The 25560-nt window shown below is 35.2% G+C and overlaps 1 protein-coding gene across 3 annotated transcripts in view; it reads left to right on the top strand.

The window, feature by feature from the left end:
• The window catches only part of SIPA1L2 (signal induced proliferation associated 1 like 2), a 109389-nt gene that overhangs the window by 74904 nt on the left and 8925 nt on the right, over positions 1-25560 (top strand). For 2 of the 3 annotated variants that reach the window (XM_018077430.1, XM_018077429.1), the window contains exons 10-18: positions 636-893; positions 4637-4720; positions 6195-6298; positions 6701-6804; positions 8650-9038; positions 10502-10726; positions 13260-13413; positions 16514-16733; positions 22954-23085. In XM_018077430.1, the coding sequence (XP_017932919.1) occupies positions 636-893; positions 4637-4720; positions 6195-6298; positions 6701-6804; positions 8650-9038; positions 10502-10726; positions 13260-13413; positions 16514-16733; positions 22954-23085 (1670 nt within the window). The remainder of the gene's footprint in view (positions 1-635; positions 894-4636; positions 4721-6194; positions 6299-6700; positions 6805-8649; positions 9039-10501; positions 10727-13259; positions 13414-16513; positions 16734-22953; positions 23086-25560) is intronic. The other variant, XM_018077431.1, reaches the window with a different exon arrangement.

The following is a 25560-nucleotide window of genomic DNA, read 5'->3' as shown; positions in this document are numbered from 1 at the left end:
ATTTAACCATATTGTACACTTCAAGCAGAGGTGGTAAGCCAGACTGTTTCTGCTTTGTCTCTTCCTTCTACTTCCTTAATTCTCTTCCAGGCCTAGAGATCCCTGGGAAGAGAGACATTAGAAAGTACACTTTGAAAACATGGAGAAAAATATTTAAGTGCTACTTAATCATTTTGCATTGTAATCTATAAGCTCTGTCATTCGGTAGAGACAAGGTGGGATTCTAACGGAGAGTTCTCAACCCTACTAAAAAAACATATTTCTGAATTTTAAACAAACCAAAGCTGTTTTAAAAGAACTTGATGTTTCATGACTTCTGAATGCCTTGTTTCTAAGATTTTTTGTTATGTAAAATTCAAGCTGCAGATTAATTTATAAAATGTTAATATGTTCTCCTTTTTGAAGGGTGAGGAGACAGTTCAAAGATCTTTGAGCACATGACAGCAACTCCTTTGTTTTGAAACATTTCTTACTTGCTTGGCCTGATATGTTTGAAGTGTTTCAAGCACAATGCTATATGAACACCTTTGGGCACCTGGAATCAAAATATGTATATAATTCTGACTGTGAAACAAGATTTCTTTCTTTATTCTCTCCAGTGACGCTGATCAGCATTTTTATTTGTCCCACCACAGGGGTTGTTCAGAACTTTGTCGTATACCCATGGTGGAATACAAACTTGACAGTGAAGGCACCCCATGTGAGTATAAAACCCCTTTCAGAAGGAATACCACTTGGCATCGGGTGCCGACTCCCGCTGGGCAGCCTCTCTCTCGTGCCTCTCCAATCCTAGGAACATCTGACAGACTGCAGTGCCAGCAGCTTCTCCAGCAGGCTCAGACAGCCATTCCTCGCAGCACTTCCTTTGATAGAAAACTGCCAGATGGTGCAAGGTAATATACTCTCTGGTTAATGCCTGTCATTTTCCTAATGTGCCTTACTTTAGAAATCTCTGCTTTCTAGAACTTTGGTATCTTATTTTTTTGACTTTACTTTGTTGAGTTTTGACAGTAATTTTAATTCTGAAGTTGTATTAAAGAGCATTCACTGGACCAGTCTTCTTTAAACAAGTAACTTTGTTGTTTGTGATGGAAGTGGACTGTACTGAGGATCTGAATGCTGAGGACAGCTGATCTTTCCGTTTAGTCCCAAATCGGTGAAGTGGGAAACTGCCTTGTGACTTTTGGATCTAAATAATGTCCTGTCCCCCACCTGTTGGAAGCCTATTTAAACAAATAATGAGTGTAAATAAAATGAACTCATTCCTTTAAAAATTAATGACTTAATCTTGTTACCGAGCTATTGGCGTAGTTTCAAAGGGTTCTGCAAGTCATTGCCAGTCCTTATGCCTTGCTTTGCTTTTAATTAAACAAAGCAGAGCATGTAAATTGAATATAACACCTTTTAAATGATAAGATGGTATCCTTAAATGTTAGCTCTGTTGTAATTTAATCATAATTCTTCATTAAGATGAAAACAGAATTTTTAAAGATAAAAATTTGTAAATGCATTTGACCTTTGAATTATTTAGGAGAACCATATGTCTTGAGCAGAACTTTCTGTCCTTTATTGTCTACAATCATTTGAACTTATGCCCTTATTCCGTGCGTTTATGGAGTTCTAATTTTGAAGGAAGAAGTTATTTCATGTTGAAAATATCTAATTGATAGGAAATCTTAAACACTAGTCTTAAATAGCTTTAAAAAAATCTGTGTGAAATAATGAAATACCACTATTGCTACATTGCCTGTCTTATTTAGTAGAAAAGAATTAGTGACTTTTTACATTGAAATGTATAGAGGTAACAGTAGTACATATGTGAAAATGTCTGTATTGTTGTCTGGGGAAGGCAGACTCCCAGTATTCTTCTTCTCCCCATCCACTTCCTCACCTCCTTAAAAACTGAGAGGTGCAATTCTGTAAGCATTGCAAGGAGTTTCCTCTAATTGGAAATCACTAAGAAATACAAGGATAAGTTTGAGCTCTACTCCTGTTTTCATAAAATGCCTAATTCTGTGACGGCTGCTAATAGCATGTGCCTGAGTGAAGCTTCAATCAGACTCACTCTTCTGGTTTTTGCACCAAGAAGTGTCTGTATACCATTATAGAACTTATGCTTTTCCTGATGTTTTGTTAGTGAAATTCTTGCTAACATCTAGCATAAGGAGACAATGTATCAAATGTCTAGAAATACTTCAGGATTTATGAAGCCTTATTAAGCATACTGTATGCTTATTCTTAGAAAGAAAGGAAAGCTTTCTGACATGCTACTCATTTCCAAAAAAGCTTTACAAACGTAAGTTGCTCTTCTGCTAACACTCAGCGAAGAATGTGAAAAAATGCTAAGACAGAGACTATCTTCTATCATGAAGAAATTCCTGTATCACTTAAACAAAAGATGTGCAATGTTGAAGTGCTGTTCTGGGGAAAACATGATGCAGAGGATAAATAATGAAAGGAGAGGAAAATGATGGACTGTGACATGTAGGTCTTGAAACATTCAAAGAAAGGTACCTAATTGGCAAGGTCTTTCCACATGGGAAGAGGCATAGTTGATGATTTGGCAGAGAGATGGGCTTAAAAATAGACATGTTTGAAGTGGATTAGTGCCTATAAGTAGTCTTGTAAGGGTGAAAATATATACCCAGGCTAGGAAAATAATGGAGAGATTTTAGAGGGTCAGAAACTCAGTATTGGTTTAGGCAAATTGAAGAGTGAAAGCAGGGAGAAGCAGGTTGATAGAACAGGGAAGGTTTAACAGCTGATCAGAAAATAAGCTGAGTGAAGTCAGTAATAAAACAGTTGATTTTAGAGACAAAAAGAGGAAGAAGCAACAGAAATGTGGGCTAGATATAGTAAAAGAGTTAAACAGCAACACTTTAACTACTGTGCCATGTCATATTTAGGTGCCCACTCCCTGGAGTGAAATTAAAACTGAGAGCTGAATTCTTATTCTCCTAATACAGTTCCTGAGGAAAATTTAAGTGCTTTGAGAAAGTGGTCCAAGTGGTTTTGTGTTGTTCAAGGAGTTTCCTCTAATTAGAAATCACTAAGAAATACAAGGATAAGCTTGAGCTCTACTCCTGTTTTCATAAAATGCCTAATTCTGTGACAACTGCTAATAGCATGTGCCTGAGTGAAGCTTCAATCAGACTCACTCTTCTGGTTTTGCACCAAGAAGTGTCTGTATACTTTAGTCCTTGAGTCGCACCTGTAGGCTAGTGCATCCTATCACCTGGAGTCTGGAATCCATTCCTGAGAATAGTCAGCTGGAGCACTTTTGTATGAAGGAGCTTCATGAGGCATTCATTGATAGGATTTCTGTGGTTCACCTTTTGTTGCCACTCTTTGTTTAGTAGGGTAAAGGCTTCACTCTTGTCCATCAAATAGGAGGCTTGGGATCTAGACATACATCAGCCTTGGGATGGCACAAACCAGTGTCCTGGTTTTGAGGACAATGTCCTAAACATCAGTCTGGAGGCTGGAAACACATGGGATCATAACTTACCTAGTCCTTAATGCTGGTTCACTTAAGCTGATTAAGAAATGCAAAATTCTTAGTGGTAAGAAGCAAGTCCATGGAACTGAATTAAACTATAGCCTATAGACTAGTTCACTTGATTACGAGAGGCTCAGTCTTGTCAGAGACAAACATGATGAAAAATTAGGCACTACACTATCTATTTATTGTGTATGTATTTGGCTGTTAGACAAAATATAATAGCTAGTGTCTTCAAAATTTTCAAGCTGAACTGTAAAGTTGCTAGTTGAAGGTCAAGTCCTTGGGAAAGTGTTGTTTATAAACACAAAACTACCTCTTATCAGCTCCTCTGAGTACAGACATTCATTTCTACATGTAAAAAAAAAAATAAAGAGAGGGAGAAAAAAGAAAAAAAAAGATAAATACAGGGAATTAAATTCAAGATAATATCACCAAAGGAAATCGTATTGTAGTTATGGAATGATATGCACAGAAGTGAAGGAAAGGACAGTGATCAAAACCAAATTTAAGCATTGAATTTCAGCTGTCTGGGAATCCAACAGAACTGCTTAGAGACATTGTTTAAACATGAGGCTCAAAAGTTTAAATAGTAAGTACAAAATAATACTATTCATGGAAACGATTTCTTAGTGCTTTTCCAGTTCAAAGAATTAATAAAATAAAAAAAGTATTGCTCTTAGCTCTTCTGAATTTACTGTGTTGAAAATTGGAATATGTACCAAGGAACTAACAATTGTTTCTGATCCACCATGAGAGCTTCCCACATGTAAATTTAGAGACCTAATCCAGCTGCTCTGACTCCTGAGTAATCCCACTTGTTCAGAAGTAAAGCCAGAACTCAGGAAAATAGGATTTTGCACTTAGTCTGTTTCTTTTTGTGCCTTTTTTATATATTCAGTTGGAAGTATTTTATTAGTAATGGAGTAAATACTATACCTTTAAAATTTTTGTTTAAGTTTTATGAAACGGAGATAAAACTCTAAATTCCCAAAATGAATGTAACAAGGTGTTCATACTGCATCTGTATGATTCGTAAAAAATGAATGTATTTGATAAAAGAAGCACAGCCAACTTCAAATCTGAAACCCCACAAATACCTCAGTGCATTGTTAATGACTCTAGTAAACATTACAGAAGTTCTCCGAGCAACCAATCCTCGTCCAGTGACCCGGGACCCAGCGGGAGCAGCCACTGGAGACAGCAAGTGGGATATGACGGGTATTGGTGATTTTTTAAAATTTTTATGTAAATCTTGCAATAGCTTCTATGCATCTTCTTTCTTTAGCAAAATTTATATGCATGTTCTATGTCATAGATTTATTTTCAAACACTGTTAGTATCTTTTAAGATGTACAGGTTTACTGATCTTTGATGTAACGTGCATGGAAATACAATTTTGAAGTCATGCTAATTTAATTCTTTAGGACCAAATTTTTACTTTACAATTCAGGTAAATTACAAATGATTCTTAGGTTTACTTTCCCAGAAATAGGCCAGAAATCAGCTAGTAACTCAGAGCTGGAATAAAATAATAATAATACCTTCTCCTTTTGCTTCAGTAGAAAGGTGTTTGATTAAAAAACGTATCTTTATGGTCTTCAAAATGTTTGTTTCAGTGATATCCATTCCCTTGCATCTCTTCTCAAAAGCGTAGCAATTTCAGAGGTCTCTCTGAAAGGCTGTTGCAGTATATGGATGCTTCTTTAATCCCTTGTTAATACCTTGGTGCTAAAGTTTCAGGAGTTAGCTATCTATATAAAAGACCACCCCGGTATAACTCATGTTATAAGAATATTATGTGAGACATCTGTTCTAAACTACTTTAAATTTATGACTTTGTTGTATATATACAGCTGCCAAAAACACTCCTGTTATAAAAAATTGAGCAACGATAGTATCTACATAGAGTAATATAAAAGCATTCCAGATTTGCCAAGTGGCTGTCAGAAGTTACTTTTCAGAAAAAAATGTGAATATCGAAAACATCATCTTGACTTCTTGTCTGGAAGCTTATTAATGCTTTGGCATGATTGATTGTGGATAAGATACTCCATGTAGCAGATATATATGCCATATCTTGGAGACTCTTCGAGGAATCTCAGATAACTCAGTGAAATCACTGGCAGCTACAGAGATGCTAATAATTCAATTAAGCAGTAGCTTTTTTTTTTCCTTTGACAGTAAACACATCAAAATGCATCTTGTGTAAAGTTTTCCAGCACAGTTATTTCTAACAGCAACCTAGGTTTTAGTGTGTTGCTTTGTGAAATGTTTTAGCTTTTGCAACAAAACAATGGATCTAGTACTAGCTTATGTGTTCTGAGTGTGAAAACCTGTGATGCCTAACCAGAGTTACTTTCTGTGGGGCTTAGATCACGAAGCTGTAAAGAACCATATTATCGTGGTTCTTCATTGCGAAAGCCATTTGGGTATATAGCCCCAAGAATGCATTTCTTCTTGAAGTTCCATGTCTTTTTGACCTATTCACACTTAAGATATAACGGTATGCTGTTGAAAAATTTGCATGTAAATATTTTCATGAAGAGTTTGGAAATGTTTGGGAATGATGATTGTTTAAAAAAATCACTCACGAATTATTTGGTTTTAAGATTAAAAAGTGTTATTGTTGTTTGTGTAACTAGTCTTGCAGGATAAAAACCCTAACAGCTTAATTTTCTGCTTATGTTAAAAGATGCCAGTCCCCTTTACTCCATGAACATCACCAAGGTTCAGGCTCGCTGGAGTGTGAAGGAGGCAGAGAACGAGAGGAAACTTTGGAAGGAACTAGACATTCCGGTAATAAAAACCACTATATCTTAAAATAACTGTTCTTTGCAATGCAGTGCCTGTTGAAATGCAGTCACCTTCTGCTTGATACACAAAGAGCAATGTAATATGATAGTGAAAATAGGGACTGTTACAGACAGTCTAACAGAATATGATGTGGGATTTTTAGATAATTCTTGAAACAAACTCATCCTGAACTTAAGAAAGCCTCATGAATGATGAAAAGCAGGTTGAATTTCATTTAGTTATAATTGAAAAGCTGGATCTTAGGAAATTCTACAAAGATACATGCCTGTGATTCCAAAGAGTGTACAGGTTTGAAACCTGATGCTGAGTCGTGTGTCTTTTTCCTTCCTACAGTATACTCATCTTTTTAGCATTCAGAAATTAAAACACAATTATGTATTGCAGAAACCAAGTGGCATACACCATCGACCAAAGTCCTGAGCTCCTACAAAGACCGAGCTTTACAGAAAGAAGGTAGTGGCAAGGAGTCACCAAACAAGCTTTCACATGTAAGTCTTTTACTTGGATGTCATTCAAAACTCTGAAAAAACTAAACCTCAAAACAACAACAAAAAAGCCCCCACTCTGGACTTCAAGAAGTACATCTTAAAAATACATTTTAGTAATTTATGAGGACTGCTGTGTGTTTTGGGAGGCAAAGAGTATGCTCACCTACATGTGGGTTGAATTGAGTATGCTTAAACTGTGTTTATAAATTCAGAATTCCAAGAGAGCTTGGGTCTGGGGCACTGAGGAGATAAAACCAGTATAGTTTATACTCAGCTGTGTATTTACAGCTACATTTATACTGGCTTGTTTCATCTGTGACATATTTAATTATCCTTTAAAAGACAATAAAATTATATTTGCCATACCACTTTTCATCTTGTGTGAAATACCCATGTAGTGTAATTATCATAAGCACTATAAAAATGTAGTTTGTAGGCTGGGAATGCTGAACAGATTTCTAGTCTACCTAGTTTAATGACTTGTCTTCTGTAATGGCAAAATCCTCAACAACCTAGTGATGGAAAATACACTAATGATAATGTTTGTTACCTGGAAAATCCTGCTATATATGCTAGGATATGCTCTTTGTAATTTTATACTGGTGAGTATACGAGGCCAGTTTCCCATCTAACATACATTGAGAACTAATGAGAATCTAGCTTGATACTTCTTGGTAAGGAAGTATTGTCATAAACAGAATAATGCTGTAGAATTATGCACATGAAGACAAAAATATGTTCTTTTACCTTAAGCCAAAATTGACAGGAAGCTAGGATCAGTATATGTAACAATCAGTATTAAACAGCACCCATACCAACATCCCTCTCCCTGGAAAAACTGCTTATTGTATTTTTATCAGTTGTTCCATCATTTTTAAGGCAACAGCCATCTTGTAAACGTTAGAATCTGTGCAAATGTGACCCCTCCTTTTTTTTCTGAACTGATTTTCTCAAAATTTGAGGCCTGTTAATTTCTGTAGGGAATAGAAGTATCATTTCTGGAAAGGCTGCCTTGTCTAGCTGCTTTTATGTGTGAGCAACAGCATCTCCTAGCATCTGTAGGAGAGGGATCTCATAAAAAAGTTAGTTATCCTTCCCACTTCTACCTAATAGAAGTCCATCTGCCCAAGTAGAAGTCCATCTGCCTTTATTCTGGCTACTCTGTCATAGAGATAAGTTAATCCAACTCTCTATAAAATTTATTTAAAAAAATAAATTACAAAACCCCCCAACTTATTGACACAAATGCCTGACATAATTATTCCACTTCAATAGCCATGCATAGTTTAGGGCCCTGTGACTTAAGTTACTTTCATCTGGTACACATACATCACAATTGGCTTCAATTTAACTAGCCACACATCCAATTGGATTTGATCCAATGAGCCGCATATTTCACCTACACTGAGAAAAAACCAACAATAATTCAGTCTTTGGTGTTTTTCAGATTTGCAGTAGAGCTTGCTTAAACGAATAATTACCAGGGCTTCTAACTTTAACAAAATGCTTATTTTAACTATTTAGAAATGCAATTTTATGGATGTTAAGCAGGTCCTATAATAAGAAAATTCACGTCTAATGTTAAGATTTGTGATAGAAGATGGAACTAGAGCCTTTTTATTTGCAGTGACATCAACCTTTAATGTGTCTAGCCAGCTGTGCAATTCATTTCACAGAAACTGGTGGTATAATTGGCTCTTTTCATACTTCGCAGTTATATTATAGCATAGTGTAAAAAAATAATAAAATGGTTTTTGAATGGCACAAATTCAGTAATTTATATGAAAATAAATCTCTCACTATTTAACTTGTGGGGTGTCTTTTTTGGTTTGTTTTATTGTTAAGATTGGGGACAAAAGCTGTTCAAGCCACTCAAGCAGCAACACCCTATCCAGTAATACATCCAGCAACAGTGATGAAAAACACTTTGGTTCTGGAGATCTGATGGATCCTGAGCTACTTGGATTAACATACATAAAGGGGGCTTCTACTGACAGTGGAATTGATACAGCTCCCTGCATGCCAGCTCCTCTGCTGGCCCCTTTGCACCTTGCTGGCAGCAGGTCTGGAGTACACTGTCGTACTGACCAGTGGACTGAGTCTTCTGAAACTCCTGGCCCAGATGATGATCCAGCTAAAATCTATGCTGTTCATAGCTATGCCTCTGCTATTTCAACCAGTCACACAGCTGAAGGCAGTATGGGAGACCTAAGCGAAATCTCCTCTCATTCCAGGTATGTGTTTCTTACAAATTAGGGATTAAGGATTATAGATTAACATAGAGATAACTATTTATCATTCTTTTTATTCTGTTTACCTTTCTTTGAATGTGCATTTAACTGATTTTGATATTTTTGTTGTGTTCAAATGCCTATGTGATCAATTTTCAGGCAATTTTTGATAAGTCTGCCTGAAAAGCATAGCCAGACCACCTTCCAGCTCTGATGGAGGCTTTATATGTGACCTTGTGCACGTTGCTTAGGTTTTTAAAGTTGGAAAACATCCCTGAGTAAAAGATAAGTTTGGACCTAGAACTCACTTCACATACTTTTGTTTTTTTAGTACAGTGCAACAAATTACCTTGGAGTTAATGCTGAGGGAAATCAGAAAAATTGCAATGGTCAATTTTTACATATAGTGAAACTGCATCGTGTACCATCCTCCCCAATTTACATTATTGTGATGTGTGCTTTACGGTTTTGTTTGTTGAATTGAATTTCTGATTGTTTTTCAGCTCTTCTTTTTGCTACTAATGAAATGTGTGCATGGTACATCTGTTGTAAAGCAAGCTTTGAAAGTACACTTTTACAGCTGGTTGCCTTTGTCTCCCAGTGCTCATTTTATGGTGACTTTGAAGTTGAAGCTTTGGTCTATGTGTTAAGGTTTTTACTCTATAAAGGATGGAAGGAAATTGTTTGTTCTTCTTTCCCTCTGATTTTCCTGTTTTCAATGTCAATCAGTACAGGAAAATAACCAAATATCATCTTGTAACTTCATTTCTTTATATGCTTGACATGAATGAATTTGTCTTGTATAATTACTCTGAAGAAATTTATTCTTCAAGGAAGTGTTTAGTTTATTTTAAATAATTTTGAGAATCTTCACTAAAAGGTTTTTGTAGTGTCTACTAGTGCTATTATTCGTAATAAAAAGGACTGTTAAAATTATCCAGAGGACTGTTTTGTTGAGCTGAAATTTCCTTCTGTTAAATTTGTTGATAATTTAATATTAATGTGTCTGAGTGAAAGACACAGTTTAATCTGGCATGAACTGGCAAAATTAATGTGAAATAGAAAAACACATAAGTTTTATAATTAGAGAGATATTTGGGTAATTCCCTATGTAATTCTTGATGTACATGTGCTTGTACATATTTACTTTAAATTGCAGACACAAATTAAATATATATCTCTTGAACTTACTCATTTTGATTCATATCAGTTTTCAGTGGCATTTCTGTAAGTTGAATTCTATGCATTATTTGTTCTACAAACCCATCACAATTCTCTTCTCAAAGAGCTTTAATGTATATGCATTTTGTATGTAGAAAATTACTGTGCCAATGTTGCTTCCTTGATTTCAACCTTGAGGAAAAACTTAACATCAAGAATTATTGCTGTATACCAGGTGAAGCGTTTATTTGTTGTTGTATTGCAGATTTAATTTCTGCTTCTGTGTGTTTTCTTCACTTTTTCAGTGGGTCACATCACTCAGGAAGCCCATCAACACATTGCTCTAAAAAGAGTGGCTCCCTAGATACCTCCAAAGTCTATATAGTGTCTCAGAATAGCAGTCAACAGATGTCTGGGTCGGTTTCAAAACCATACCACAGACAAGGAGCAGTCAGTAAATATGTCATTGGATGGAAAAAATCAGAAGGAAGTCCTACACCTGAAGAATCTGAAGTTTCTGAATGCCATGAGTAAGCACTCTGTTCTACTTTGTTGGGGGAAGAAGGGTAGTGAAAATAAAATTTAAAATAGGATAGAAAAAAAATTACAAATCCTGTTTTGCATTTTAATGTTTGGGAGTTTTTTTCTGTATGCTTATGTATCAAAGGTACATCTAAAGCCAGGAAATAAGTCAGTAACTGCATAGGATAGTGTGTTTTCTTCTGTTCTAACCAGCTGCATCTTTTTCCCGTATGTCAAAGCAAAACTGACAGAGTCTGTAGCTAAAAATATATGGCTATGTCAAACACTCTGAGTTTCCATTCGGAATCTCTAGGAAGCAATTGGGAAGGTGCAATTTTATTATTGTCTTACACAGCTTTTTTTCAAATCTTCAGGAACCTTAGTTAGTTGAAAAAAAGCTTTCTTTCTCATGCTTTTGTATTAAACCTTACTACTTGTTGCCTGTTACATCAGCTGATACAATTGATGGAGATGACTTTAAATTCATTGGTGATCTATAGTAGATAATTTTTTAAAAACTAGTGCCAGTTGGGGATATTTTAGTGGTCCTTTGGTATCTTTTTCTGACTTTGTTTTTAATGAAAGAGTATGAAGGGATGGTTAGGATCCCACAAGAAAAAGATTAGGTGGAGATACGACCCTCTCTTCATGAGATTATGAAAAGTGCAGACATCCATAAAACTGCATATTTGTCTAGCAAGTGACATTTAGGTAAAAATATTCCTATGTACAGGTTAACATTGGAATAGCTCATGAGAAATTAGTTGTTCTTAGGTGAAAGAAAAAGCTTGCACTCCAAGGAAAACATGCAGTATCTCAAATACAGAAAGATGCTACTTTCGCAGTGTTGCATCAGTAATAAGTAATGTTTGAATCTGCTGTTTAACATTTGAATTCCTGTTAGCTTCAAAATCATCTTCTTGGATAACGTCCTTGCTTCTTTTTTGTGCATACTATTTGGTGCTGTCTCTCAATAAACCATATTCAGGCCTGTAAATCTTGATAAATTGACAAGATGACATGCAGTATCTGATTTTCAAATGTTTAATATGGGATTATTCTTTGTTTAATGGGAGTGGGTTATTAGCATCTTATATCTCATATTGCATATTTGTGCATCTCTATGGGAAGAGTCATAATTAAAAATATATGCTAGAAAATATATACTATGAAATATGACCCTGAAGTTAAGCTCCTAAATTCCTAATTTTAAGAAGTAGAAGATGTTATAATCATCCTGTCCTGGTTATTTGTGTTTCTTGGTGTTATTGTACAAGTGATTTCATTTCCACCCCCCTCCCCCATGTTTTAATTACTTCATTTGTAGTATTATTTAAACTTATAAAGTGGTAACATCAGTGATTCCCACAAGTTTTTGCATTTTGAAGTTGATGAACTCCTGGAACAATTTCTCTTTAGTCTGAATGACACCCTTAAAATAAAATTGGATATTGGTATTTAGACTGAAACAATGGCAATTTAGACAATTATTTTCAAGAGCTAGTTCTATTCAAGAACTATTAATTGAATATGACAACATTTCATATATCAGAAGATATTGTCAGATTTTTCCATGGCATACAGCATTGCCTCTCCTCGTTCTTTCTAGGAAAGCTCTCTATATATCACGGAGAGAAAACATCTCTCTGAGGATAATTATGTTGAAATAAAATAAGATCTCTAATTAGCAATGATGAAAATCAGGTCAATTGCTGAATGTTGTGCCACTATAGGATATAATTCACTGAGAATTACACTTTAACATAGCAAAGTCTGTTTCCTCTCTGCTGAAGACAGAGTCACTGATTATGCTGCACTTGACAGTAAGCAATGGCTTCCAGTGTGTGTTCTCTGTGACTGGGAATCTCTAGTTCCTTCAATTACATTTTCAGAGTAAACATGTTAAAATTCTGTCTCTCCTTTCTCACTAGAAGGAAGCTGAAGGATAATAACTCAGTTTGACAATCTATTGTTGACTGTAAATAGATTTTTATGTGCTGATGATTAAGGAAGACAGCTGTTTTCTTTATCTAAAGAACTTTATGAAGTTGCTGATAATAAAATACACGTAGCACACTACACAGTTGATTACCAATACACTTCAAACATCGCCATCGATGACCATAGTAATTTTTGCAGACTGTGAAGCTGGATGCAATATCACACTATAAAATATTGATTTTCTGATTTACCATGGAAGTAAAAGTTAAAAATTTTTGTGATGAACCTTTGGAAATGTTGACATAAATACAGCTTTTATATTGATAGAGAAGTGTGGTGTATAAAAAAGAGAGGCAGGCTAGGAGAAACCAGGATTATGCTCTTTTGCATTGTTCTTTAGGATTCCTAAACTTGATTTTTCAGTGGTTTAAGAATTTCCTTTTGCACCCACAGTTTCATAAATGTAAAGTGATCAAAAAAATGTTCTAAATAGACTGTACTGGGTCAGGAGATAATTCTAACCATTTTCACTTTGTGACAGAAAATGATTGCAGTCTTTCAAATCCAATTTCTTGCTAAAAACACCAATTGTCTCAACAGAGTGTATGATGATATTGATGCTGTGTCTGCATTGAGTCCAGTCCAAACTTCTGTGAGGAATGCCGTTGTTGAAAGCCAACAAATCCTGTCCAAAGAAGATTTTCTGAAGTTGATGCTGCCAGACAACCTCTCTATGGAGGAAGGGAGAAGAAAGGTTGGCTACTTTCTTTGTCTCTATCTATCTCAGCCACAGTTACCTTAGAAATGGATTTCTGGTATTGCGAAGATTGCTATAGGGAAGGCAATAACATTTTGTACAAGCTAATTTTATTCCATGGGGATTCTATAAATACTGACCATAAGTTCCAAAGTATCATTTCCCATAATGATGGGAAATTTGTTTGATTATGTATGAAATACAGTATTTGTTGAAGTCAGTCTTTGCTTAGTTTGAGCAGAGACGAGTGCAGGTTGAGCAACTTAATTATAATTTGAAAGGTTAAGTGACATTTTCAATGTAGGATGCCTGAATTTATACACTTTGTGTGATATTAAGGCACATGAATAAAAGTAGCCCACTTTCCCCTGCCCTGTAATAGTCGGTACCAACAATTCCATCTGAAATCTGAACCACAATTTCATGTAGGTATCAGTGGCAACTTCTCAGAAGGCATAATTGTCAGTGCCAGTGGAGAGCTCATCTAATCTTTACTGTATGAAGACAATCTAATATTTAATAGTTCTCAAAAAGTGCATAGAGGACTTAAAATTTGCTACTCCCCAAAGTGTAAATGGTTCTGAATTCTGTGCCTAATGTGGAATAAAGAACAAAGCAATTAAATTACTTGTGATAATTGTCACACTTCCATATTAACTCAATGCTCTCTTAACCCGTGGTGTTTATACAATATGCTGAATAGCATAATCATCATGTCTGAATAAAACTAACACATGAGAATCCTCTAAGTACAGAGTTGAATTTAAAATTCAGATTGTATATATTTCTAACATGTAGTATGTTAAGTGTGCATTATATGTGTTTGAATTTTCATAAGTAATGTACTAGAGGTTTTTATCATTTATGATTGATACAATAATTGGGGTTTTGTGATGATTTCAAGAACTGCCAATGTTTCTAGAAACCTAAATAAGAATCAAAAAAGACTGAGGAGGTGTGACCATCCTTAGGTAAATTATTGCTATCCCCTTCACCTCTCAAGACAAGTAAACAGAAGTTTAGTAAGAGAGACCATGGGCCCGACTTACAAGAGATCCTGGCCATAGGACTTGGCAGTATACAGTCTTTGGTTATGCCTTCACAGAGGGTAGTAATCTTGATATTGGTGAGCAAGTTACCTTTGACAGTGAAGTCAGAAAGGAATTTTCTGAATATGTGAGATTCTACACAACCAAGTCACATTTTTTGTTTGGTTTGGCTTTACCTTCTTCATAGATCAGGGAATAATGAGCCCTCTAGGTAATGTTTAATTTTTGTTGCACCCTGAAAGGAGACTGTGAAACTCCAACTATTAACATTCAACATGTTTCGATAACTGGTGAACAACTTTTATAGATAGAAGATGCAGTATAAGGTTAAGGAGACTGGAATAGCAGCCAAGAATTGCAGCAAGACACTTTCTGAGAATCATCTTGAGTGCAGGGGAGAGGGAGAGAGACCCTTCAGTTCAGAGGATGAAGGCTTTTAACCCTCTGCCCAATGTGGTCCCTAATTAAGCTCAGGGTCTTTTGATATTCCTTAGCTACTGCTTATAGAAGAATACTGTATATCCATTCATTTAAGAATGCTGCATATGTCCTCTATCCATTCATTTAGGGATGCTGCTTATGTCTGTTGTGACCATGTTATGTGTGTGTTAAAATTTTTAATGATGTTTATTTCCATGGCCCATATCTGTTTCAGGCGGATCTCTAGAACCAATGTAGTATTTTGATGCTTTCCTAGATTAGAATCTGAATGTCTCCCTCATTTTTCTCAGGGATGTAGTTAAGCATTCTAACAATTGAACATATTCTGTATTGTTATCAAGATAAATGCTTTCCTAAACTAGCACTGTGAAATGTCTTTAAGTATTTTGTAAAGACTGTGTCTTGTTGCATGGACATGGGGGAATTGATTCAAAATAAAAGAGATTAGGTTTAGATTAGATATTAGGAGGAAGTTCTTTATTGTGAGGGTGCTGATGCACTGGAACAGGTTGCCCAGGGAAGTTGTGGATGCCCCACTCCCTGGCAGTGTTCCACGTCAAGTTGGAAGGAGCTCTGAGCAACCTTGTCTAGTGGAAGGTGTCCCTGCCCATGACAGGGGAGTTGGAACTAGATGATCTTTAAGGTCCCTTCCAACCCAAACCATTCTATGATTCTATGATTCTTTCTGCGTATTCCTTTTAGAACCATTCATCAGTAAGCAAGTTTTATCAGAAGTGCAACAATTGTAGATGTCTTTAATTCTGTACTATATTCACGCTTTTCAAGTGCTATTCCTCTTAAGCAGTCGTTCTACACAGGGAATGTGCAACTCGTAATTAACTACAAAGAAAACTAGACATTTAATTGTTATATGCAGGACAAACCAGTTAAAATAATTAAAGTGTTAACTGGCCTTTGTAGATGTAAAGAAAACTGGGCTTTCACTGCTGAAGAATGACTTATGAAGCAGAATGATCCAGTTATACAGTACAGTAATATCTTATTTTTCTGTAGATATTTGGGTTGTGGTTTAGGTAGCCTTTTGAAATGCATAACCAGTTTTCACTGCACTCTGTTACCCTCTTTTCTAAGCCTGTTTTGTGATATCTGGAGAGATGCAGCGTCTCAAATCACTTTTATCATCCAATGAATTATGTGGCAGCATGTATCAGTTGAGAATATTTAACATTAAAGTGTAGTCATTTCGAATTAAAATCAAACAGTTCTATGTATAGTCTTGCATAGATGTTGAGTCAGAATCACAGAATATGTTGCCAGAGTTGGTAACTTAATATACATTTCTGTAAAACATCGCTGTCATAAGGCTATGGAGTTTTCATTTAGCATTTCAAAATTAATAAAACTGCACAATATCTGATTAATCACTGGTGATATGTTCCAAAATATTGAGGAAGTATGAAAATCCAATTCAGTAACTCTTTTGAGGCCCCAGTAGATCTGATAGGGTGGAACAAATCTCTGATCTTCTATATTAGTTCAAGAATTCCAGACTGCCTACCCAGAAAAATACTCCCAAGAACTGATGATGGGATATGATCGTATGAATTATTTTAACCAGTAATATGTGTTCTTACTTTTATGTTTAGTTTTCATTTTATGGAAACCTTTCCCCACGGAGGACACTTTATCGCACCCTGTCAGATGAAAGTATCTGTAGTAATCGAAGAGGGTCTTCCTATGCTAGTTCTCGAAGTTCAATGCTAGACCAGGCCTTGCCAAATGATATCTTGTTCAGCACTACTCCACCATATCACAGCACATTGCCTCCCAGAATGGGCCTGACTCCTGGAATTGGAAATCTGAGAAGTAAGTAATTGTTGCTGTCATTAATGAGTCTGCAATATTTGTAATAAACAAATCACCAAGTATTAACTTAGATTTTGCTTTTAAGGTGAAATTAAGGAATGTCAAATCAGTATTCCAGTTATCCTAGTAAAAGAATATTTCGTCAGCAGTACATGTCCATGTTTGCCTTTAGTGATTAATTCATATTTATCATGTTTGGAGGCAGCATTCACTTTACTTCCCAAAGAATTTTCATGAGACCAGTGATAGGCAACAAACATTTGTCTGAAGATATTTCTTGTCATTTTATTTTCCAGTGACAACCTAATTAAGCGAAACTGGCCTGATTCTATTTTAATATTTTTATTTATTTTTTATGTGCATTCAAATTACTGAAATATTCAAAGATATATTTGAAATAACAGCTAAAAGGAACAGCTTATATTTAGATGATCCTTTTAGTAACATCTTGAAATGTGCAATAAATGTTGTCTTTTACTTCAATTTCCAAATTGAATTTACTGATAACTCTTTTTTAACATGTTAGTAAAACCTTTGCAAATGATACTTCATTTTTAATGGCAGCTAAATAATAGTCTGAGGTGTTAAATTAAAACTGTTCTATGAATATTTCTTTTTACTTGTGAGGTTTTCATAAGTGAGACCTTTATTATATGCTTAGCTTGCAATAATTCCAGGGTGAACTATTAAGTTTGCAGTCATTTTTTTTGAAAAAAAAATGGAAGGAAAAGCTCCGATCTACACAGACGGATATGTATATTTAGACTACATATCCATTCTTGTTTATTTAGTAAGAGTCAATTGTTTTCTCAAAAATGCTGAATGTATATGCTTCTCAGTTAGTTTAGGTGTCTGACCTATAGTGGGCACCTATAGTGGACACCCAAGTTAGAAAAAAAAAAGCCTTTTTTATTTATCTACTTTAATAATGCATCACAGTTGACTGAAATTTAAAAAAAAAAATGTGGACTTTCAACTCCATAGTTAAGAAGCTGTGGGTGGGTTTCTTGAAAACATTAAGGATGTTTGTAGGTGCATGTCCAGATGACTTAAAAGAAGTAGTAATAAAAGGGGTTCTGTCATTCATCATGTCCTTCTGGAACTAGCAACCATTTGCTAACTTTCAGAAATGAGCTTTATATATGAAATTCTTGTGTACACTTGTCTAGTTAGAGTGGCCTCAGCTATGAGACTGAGTTTTTGTGACTAACTACTGGTTAATTTTAAACTGGTATCTCAAATGAGTGCTAAATTCCTTCTTCAGATGGGAATGCACGCTTGGTGTGCCTTTTGCCATTCTAAAAATACTCTTCTATCAGAGTGAAACTCTTTACTACAAATTTAATCTGAAAAGATCCTATTATTTTACAGATAGCGAATGGAGATCCATTTTGTTTAACTAGAGACGAATTCAGTAGTTTTTGTAGTCTCTGAAGGAGCTATTGAGTATAGAGTTAGGCATCCTGATTGTATTTTGGTTTTTTCTTTTTCCTTTTTTTTTTTTGTTACTATGTTAGGCCTGTTTTTTTAGAGTCATTTCTTACAAAAGTTAATGTGCAATGGGATCAAACCTTCACCGTGCTTTTCTTATGGAGATTGACACAAGGCAATTAACGGTGTACATTCAAGCTTTATACTGCTCCTCCAGCAGTGATATTTTAGTGGTTTGTGTATTAGTTCTGTCTTAGACACTTAGTTTTTCATTCTTGCTGCTTCTTAGATACAGAAAGATATATATACACATAGCTGGAAAAAAAACCCCACAAAATTGGTATCCTGTCAGTCATAAACTGGTTGCTGATATCCAAGGCAGTTCATGCTGTTTTCATATGTAACCTCTATTTTCTGCTTCTGGTTCTGTATTTTAAAAATGCTTAGCAATACCAGCTATATAAGATCTTTTATGATGACTGTTTCAAGGAAGATTTAATTGGTTATCTGTAATTACACTCTGAAAAAAAACCCCACATCATGACTTGCCCATCTATGTTTCCAAAACATAGAATATATATAAGAATATAAGAAACTAACTTTGGCTCTTGTTAAGAAGATTTTTTGTAATCAGTGTTTGCATTCTATATCAATGAGAGGTTTCTTTTGCATTTATAATTTTAGCATAAGGTTCTAGTATCAGATATCAGGAGTCTTAGCTGCCTTTGTATGCAATCTCAAAGCATTTGATATTCAATGTTTACAGAAATCAGTGGAAATAGCGTGGTTTTAGCTGAAGTTAATTTTAGAAAGGTATGTTCTTGCATGTTATTACTCAGCATGAAATACTGTGGCAGCACCAAATCTCGTGAGAATCCTCTAACAAGGAAAAGAGTATGATTAATAGGTAAGCAAGGCAGCACCAAAACCAAAGCATAATAAACAACCTGAGGTGTATCAGTATACTGGCAAATCAGAATTATCAGACAGAATGACCATGCAAATACAGAACCAGAAACTTCATCTGTGTGTGATGTTGACTTTAAAAAGATAATGAGAAAAGTGAAGCTACAGGATTTTTTTCATTATTATTTTATCACTGGGGGAAGTGAAGTGAAAAAAAGAGTTAAAGTACACTGACAGATTCTGAAAGTTCTCAGATTATACACATCATAGGCAAAAGGCTGCCAGAAGTACAGTAGCTGTATCTGCAGCTATGTTAGTAGGTGAATGTCTGTCTTGAAACTGATTTACTAAACTTCAGTCCAAAACTAACCTCCTTAATAAGAAGCAGTATTAAAATGGAAGAGCATCACTGTGTATTGATGATGTACAGTGTTAGCAATTTGGAAAACAGTTTTTCAGTAAGCAAATACGGGCTGTTGATTAATTCACATAAACAAAGGATTATATGTGTGTGCTGTTAGAGGCTCTCTCACAGTGAATAGTTCATCATACTAGAACATAAGACTATCTTCAATAAGAAAAGGAAGGAAAAAGTAGTTATTAGGAGCACATATCCACAAGAAGGTCTACTAGCAGACTGACATCTTTGGAGGTAGACTTTCAACAACCCTTGGCAATACGGAAGAAGGGAAGGGTTCAGCAGACAGAAGCTGTTGTTTAAGAGGACTGTAGAGTTATAATTACTGATTGCATGAAAGAAAAACAACCCACAGACAGTGGAGTTTATGTCTACATATGATTTGATAGGTTCCTTCACCTGCAGCATCTTTTGAGATAATCTACTTGATAAACGACATGTCTAGTTTGAGCACAGTAAGCAGATAGTTTTTTCATGATCTACAGTCTCTGCATAAAAGTAGCACTTCCAACTGAAGCAGGATAATTGCCTTGGAATTAGAAAAGGGTAAGTCAGGTGAATCTTTCTTTTTCTGTATAACTAGTTACTCTCTAAATACAGTCATTTGTGGGACTGATAACCATCCATTTCAGGAGCTCTGTCAGAAACTGAACTGACCGCATAATTTTGGTGAAAATAAGGACTCTTTTGAAAATGCTTTATACTTTTATGCATCAATAATAAAAATAAATAAAATTCCTAAGTAGAGGAAGTGATGTAACTGAAAGGACCAGAAACTACAGGATCAATTATTTTTGTGCCAAAAGGAGTAGAAGAAATAAAATAATCTTTAAAACTGAAAGATAACACTGAAAATGTTTCCTCGAAGGAAATAAGGGATAAATCTGTGTTGCCTCAAAGTCAGTCTTGTGTGCAGTGAGGATAGTGGCCTATGAGACCAGGCATATCTTCCTGGGCACGCAGAGCCCACACTTGAGCATACCTGCGCAGAGGTGGGTATGCTCAAGCATCACTTATCACCTTTGCCCAAATCAAAAAGGGAGACAACAGGTAACAGCTGCTGATGTGGCAGTCATAGAGGGAAAGAGTGGAGGCAACAGTAAGGTAAGGGGAGCAGGAAAGAAATGCAAATACAGGAAGCTAGAAATAATTTATCTCACCCAGAGCATTCCTGAAATACAACCAATATTCTCTGAAATTCAAAGGCACCAAGGCCTATATAATTAGAGGTATTTTTCTTATTCCCTTCCCTCTCCCCTCCCCACTGCAAAGAACACAATTTATATCCTGAAAATGATTTATTCTGTGGTGGCTTACTCATGCTCGTTCAGTTATTCCACTTGAAATTTCAGCCATCAGCATGAGCACTTGCATTTCCAGAGCTATCAATATTCAAATCTCTACTCTGGCAGGCTTTCTGCAGTTGAGCAGCTCTGTCAGGGCTTATGCAGGACTGAATAGGATCCACCCTAAGGTGAACTGAGGTTCTCACAAAGACAATGCATAATGAAGGATGACTACTGGTGAATATATCACTCCTACACTTTAATTTGGAAAGCCAGCAGAATCGTGCTGGGAACAGGCTTATTCCTGACAGGTTTCACAATCAGCCTCTGTAGGCTGATCACACAAAAGCAAGGACTGTCCCTTAGGGCCTGCCTGCTGGTCTAGAACCAAAAGCTGGCTTGCCAGCCTTTCAAATAAAGTATTCTGTCTATTTTCCACAACAGGGATGTATAAAACATTTGTACTTGAATAAATAAGGTTCTTATAATGTCTAAGTCATATACAAAAGTTCAGAGACTGCTCTGACTTTCAGCTTCCAGTGTATTTGCACCAAGGTAACCTTAGGTGAGAGTTTATGTATGTTTATAAGGAACTGAAAATAAAATCTCAGTACAGATATATGAGTAGAATATGTGTCTATATTGTATTTTCCATTTCATATAATGTCCACTTTTGCATACTGAAGAGTAATATTGAGAAAGATATTTCTACAGAGTTTTTTCAAGCCACTTCCAAGTGTAATGTAACAATACTGCACCTTTCATATAAGTGTAGAACAAGATAAATTCCACAGTAAATAGGATTTGTACCTCTTCTGCAGGGACTCCTAATTTGTGACAGAGGATTCTAAGCCTCCTACACTGTCCTTTTCCTGATATTCTATATTTTTTTAAGCAAGATTTCTGCAAAGAATAGAGCATATCATATGCTCTATTCTTTGCTCTGTAACAGCCTACTCTTTTTGATTTTTGCGTCAGAAATCTTTAATTCAAATGAACACTGGTATCAGAACAATGACAACATGCCATTTTCTTAAACTGTAATGTTTCTTCCATTTGTATGCATGCATTTCTTCCTTCATTGTTTTTTGTTTGATCTTTTTCTGGAAAAAAATACTGCTCTTATGTATTATAATTTGAATAACTGGAATAACTAGATGGAAATCTCCTTCTGAAATATTTGAGGAAAAATTACTATTTTGACCTTTTTTTAAATTGAAGTGAATACTTTTGAAGCAAAATTTCTTTCTTCCTGACAATATTATGGGATAAAAGTAGTATATTCCATTGCGAGCCTTATGGTTAGGACAAACTGTGATTATAAATATAATGGTTTTGGTTTATGTTCAGTTTTAAGAATATAAACCTTTGTATGCCTGTTCAGCAGTATTCTTTTTAATGTGTTCATATTGATCAGAGTAAAATTTGCTACGGACAATAGCAAAGGAAAGGAAAATATAAAACTATTTAATGTAATTATGAAAATTAGCATCTTCTCTACTAAAATGTATGTTTGCGGCACCTTTCTACCAGACTGCATAAATGAAAGCCGTGTTTGAACCAACTTTATAGTGTATACATTTAATTTAATAAATGATCTGTGTACAGCATACAGTTTGTTACAGCTCCCTCTGGAATTCCACACAAGCCTTACGTCCTCAGAGATATAGCTAAAAATATTAAACTAACAAGGTAGTATTTTCAATGTGAAAATGAGGATTAAAAGAAAGACAGGTTATGTTTTTAATTGGTTTTGGAACTAAAGTATTTTAAGTTTCAGAGTAAAACCTTGCATGTAAGTATCTTGTATGTTGTTTCACAGGCACCTTAAAAATATAACTTTGTGTATCTAGCAACTTTTCTGCTCAGTGCTCAGATTTAATATGCTATACTTTAAGAATGGATGTTGCCTCCTCACATAGTGTTCACATGAAAATGCAAAGAACACGTCATGTGCAAAGTGGCACAAAAAAAAACCCTTTAGAAACTCTTCCCATGTATTCTGCCAACATGTAGAAATTGTTCCACCCATGCTAAGTATTGAACAGAAAAGACAGATACAAGAGTAATGAAGATAAGCACTCTTTGCTTATACATTGTTTGCAGATCATTATAGTAGCTTCAAAATTAATTGTGCATAATTGTTACAGGAAGACTAATTATTGTGTTTATTGTTTAGATGAATTCTGGTTCTCAGATGGGTCCTTATCTGATAAAGCCAAATTCAATGATCCTGGCCTGATGCCCCTGCCAGACACTGCCACAGGGCTAGACTGGTCTCATCTGGTAGATGCTGCACGAGCGTTTGAAGGTAACAGGAACATTTGAATAAAAATCAATGTTCAGTACACAAACTTTAAAAAAAATATATATATTGTACAGCCACATTTTGAATTACAAAAACCCAGTGTTTGCCTCCATAGCCCTTTAGTTCTTTTGGCAGTATCACTTCTCAGTGTGGAAGGTTGTCACTGAAAATTTGGGGTATTTGTGATACTTTCAATATCCGTTTCAGGTGCAATTCATCCACTTGGTTGCCCAAGTTCTTTCTGTAATCAAGTGGAAAAATCAGGTTCTTTGAAGGAGAGATTCAAAGCATTTATGTTAGATGTTTGAAATGAAACCGGGAGTAACAGTTTCCTGTGTCTGTGGTGTCATGTTTATAAACTGGTATGTGTAGTCCAAATGATGTTGCAGTCCCTCTCAGTTTTCATAAGCCCTTGAAGACCAGCAAAAACATACAGTTTATTTTCCAATAGCAGAACTTGAGGTGCAGGATATAGACCAGGTTTGCTTTATTTAAATTATAAAATCAGATTAGAAAAAAACTTTGTCCACCTCTGGAAACTAAACCTACACATAATGTATAAATACAGAAAGATGGATGTTGGTTTGAGTATATATATGAGTATATACAGTGGAGTGTTTGTGTTTTGTTGTTTCTGAGGGGTGTTTTGGCTAAGTTGCTGTGCTGTCATAAAATTTCTGACATCTCTTAAATGGTGTTGCTTGCATTGGTGAATGTACAGAAAGTCAAGGGTATCTAATGAATAGGGTATCTAATGAATCTGATGAACAGTCATCATTGTATAAGATACAGGTCTTAAGTTTATGAGAAGAATTGGCTGTCAAGTTAGTGATTTGGGTTTTTTAACTAAAAGCAACCATGGGGATCAGTTTTCTGGTACCTGGTTCCTTCCCAAAATATGAAGTGATTAAATTTCATTTTGACCAACAACTCTTCAGAACTACTTACTATACTAATTTAAATGGGATTGTGAAAACCTGAAATAACAGTGATTATTAGGAATTTGAAGAACTATATTGTTTCCTAACCTGATTAACTGTATATGCATTCAATATTACTCCAACATGGCAGTGATAGCTGGCAGGAAATACTGTGATGCTGAGAATCTTGACAGCTGTTCCCGTGCATTTCTATATTTGATTGCTCAGGGAACACCCTGCTATTTGTTATTGAAATCTTAAGCTACTGCAAAAAAGATATGGATCAGTAAGTGACTAGTTCTGTAACTTTGTACTTGAAGAATATTTTTAAATGCTAATAAAATTTTTGAGTTCAACTGACTGAAAGATCATTCTATACCAGTTATGCTTCTGTATTTTTAGCTTCCTTTGAGAATGAATAGCTTTTCATTCTGTTTACTACTTCATATTGTGATGAAAATAATTTCACTTTGGAAAGTGTTATGTGAGTGTAATTGCATTTGAATTTGAGAGGGAGAAGTAGAACAACATAGCTACCCCACAGTGCTCTATCCTAGGGCGGAAGGGTATTCACTTCTTGTGTTTTAATTGTAAAAACCTTGGATATATCTGTAGATAATGCTGAAGAACTGAAGGTCTGAGTTGTAAGAGAGAAACTGTTTATCAGAGTTTTTTTAATTATTGAAAGAATTTGAGTAGTAAATAATCATCTATTTTCCTCTGAAGGAATGTAATTCTTTTCTGTTTAGGATTCTGCAGTAGAGACATCTGTGTATATCTTAGATGACTTATACAATGTTTTGACTAAATTTATAGTGCTGCAATAGAAACTTTTGCAAAGAATGGAATTTTTAAACCATTGTTCAGTTTTCTGTATCCTATGTCTTACAATTTGGAAGTAATTTAAAAATAATAACTGATAGGCATGTCATAAAAAATGGAAGGGAATGTGTTGGATATGAATTAGCAGATGCAGTTTCCATATGTACTTTAATGTTATTGACTTAGGAGTTGCTTCAGCTTTGTATTTAAAAATAGCTTGGAACTACTGTTCTGCATTCTATCAACGTGAAAAAGAGAGTGGATGATTCTAAAGTTTATCCACTTCTGAATATAAAACTGCTTTGATCTTTTTATTAAACTGGGTGGAAATTGGATCACATTTCATATAGGACCATCTCAAAAAAACACCAAAACAAACACACACCTCCCCCCCAACTTTCGATGGAAAGGATCACAAGATAGATAAGAATTTTTTAATACTGAATCAGAAATTAACTCTAGAGTTGTTCTCTAGTTTGGCTTTGCGAACCTGATATTTTAAAGTTATGTTCTGTTCTAGAACCTAGATACTAAACTTAATTTTAGTTTTTTCTTTGTACAAGGTCTTTTGTTAATATCAGTTTATTAGAATTACCAATTTCATTCCAAGGTCAGGATTTTTCTCCTGTGATGTCTCCAGATTGTATGTTGACAACTTACACAATTTGATCAGTTCAATGTTCCTAAGGTGGTCCTCACTATCCTTCATCTGTCTGTCTTAAAAAGCAATTGTATC

This window comes from Manacus vitellinus, unplaced genomic scaffold (assembly GCF_001715985.3).
Source record: "Manacus vitellinus isolate BGI_N305 unplaced genomic scaffold, ASM171598v3 scaffold_37_pilon, whole genome shotgun sequence".
Taxonomy (NCBI): domain Eukaryota; kingdom Metazoa; phylum Chordata; class Aves; order Passeriformes; family Pipridae; genus Manacus; species Manacus vitellinus.
The sequence above is the reverse complement of the archived record's forward strand: the minus strand, read 5'-3'. Positions and strand labels throughout refer to the sequence as shown.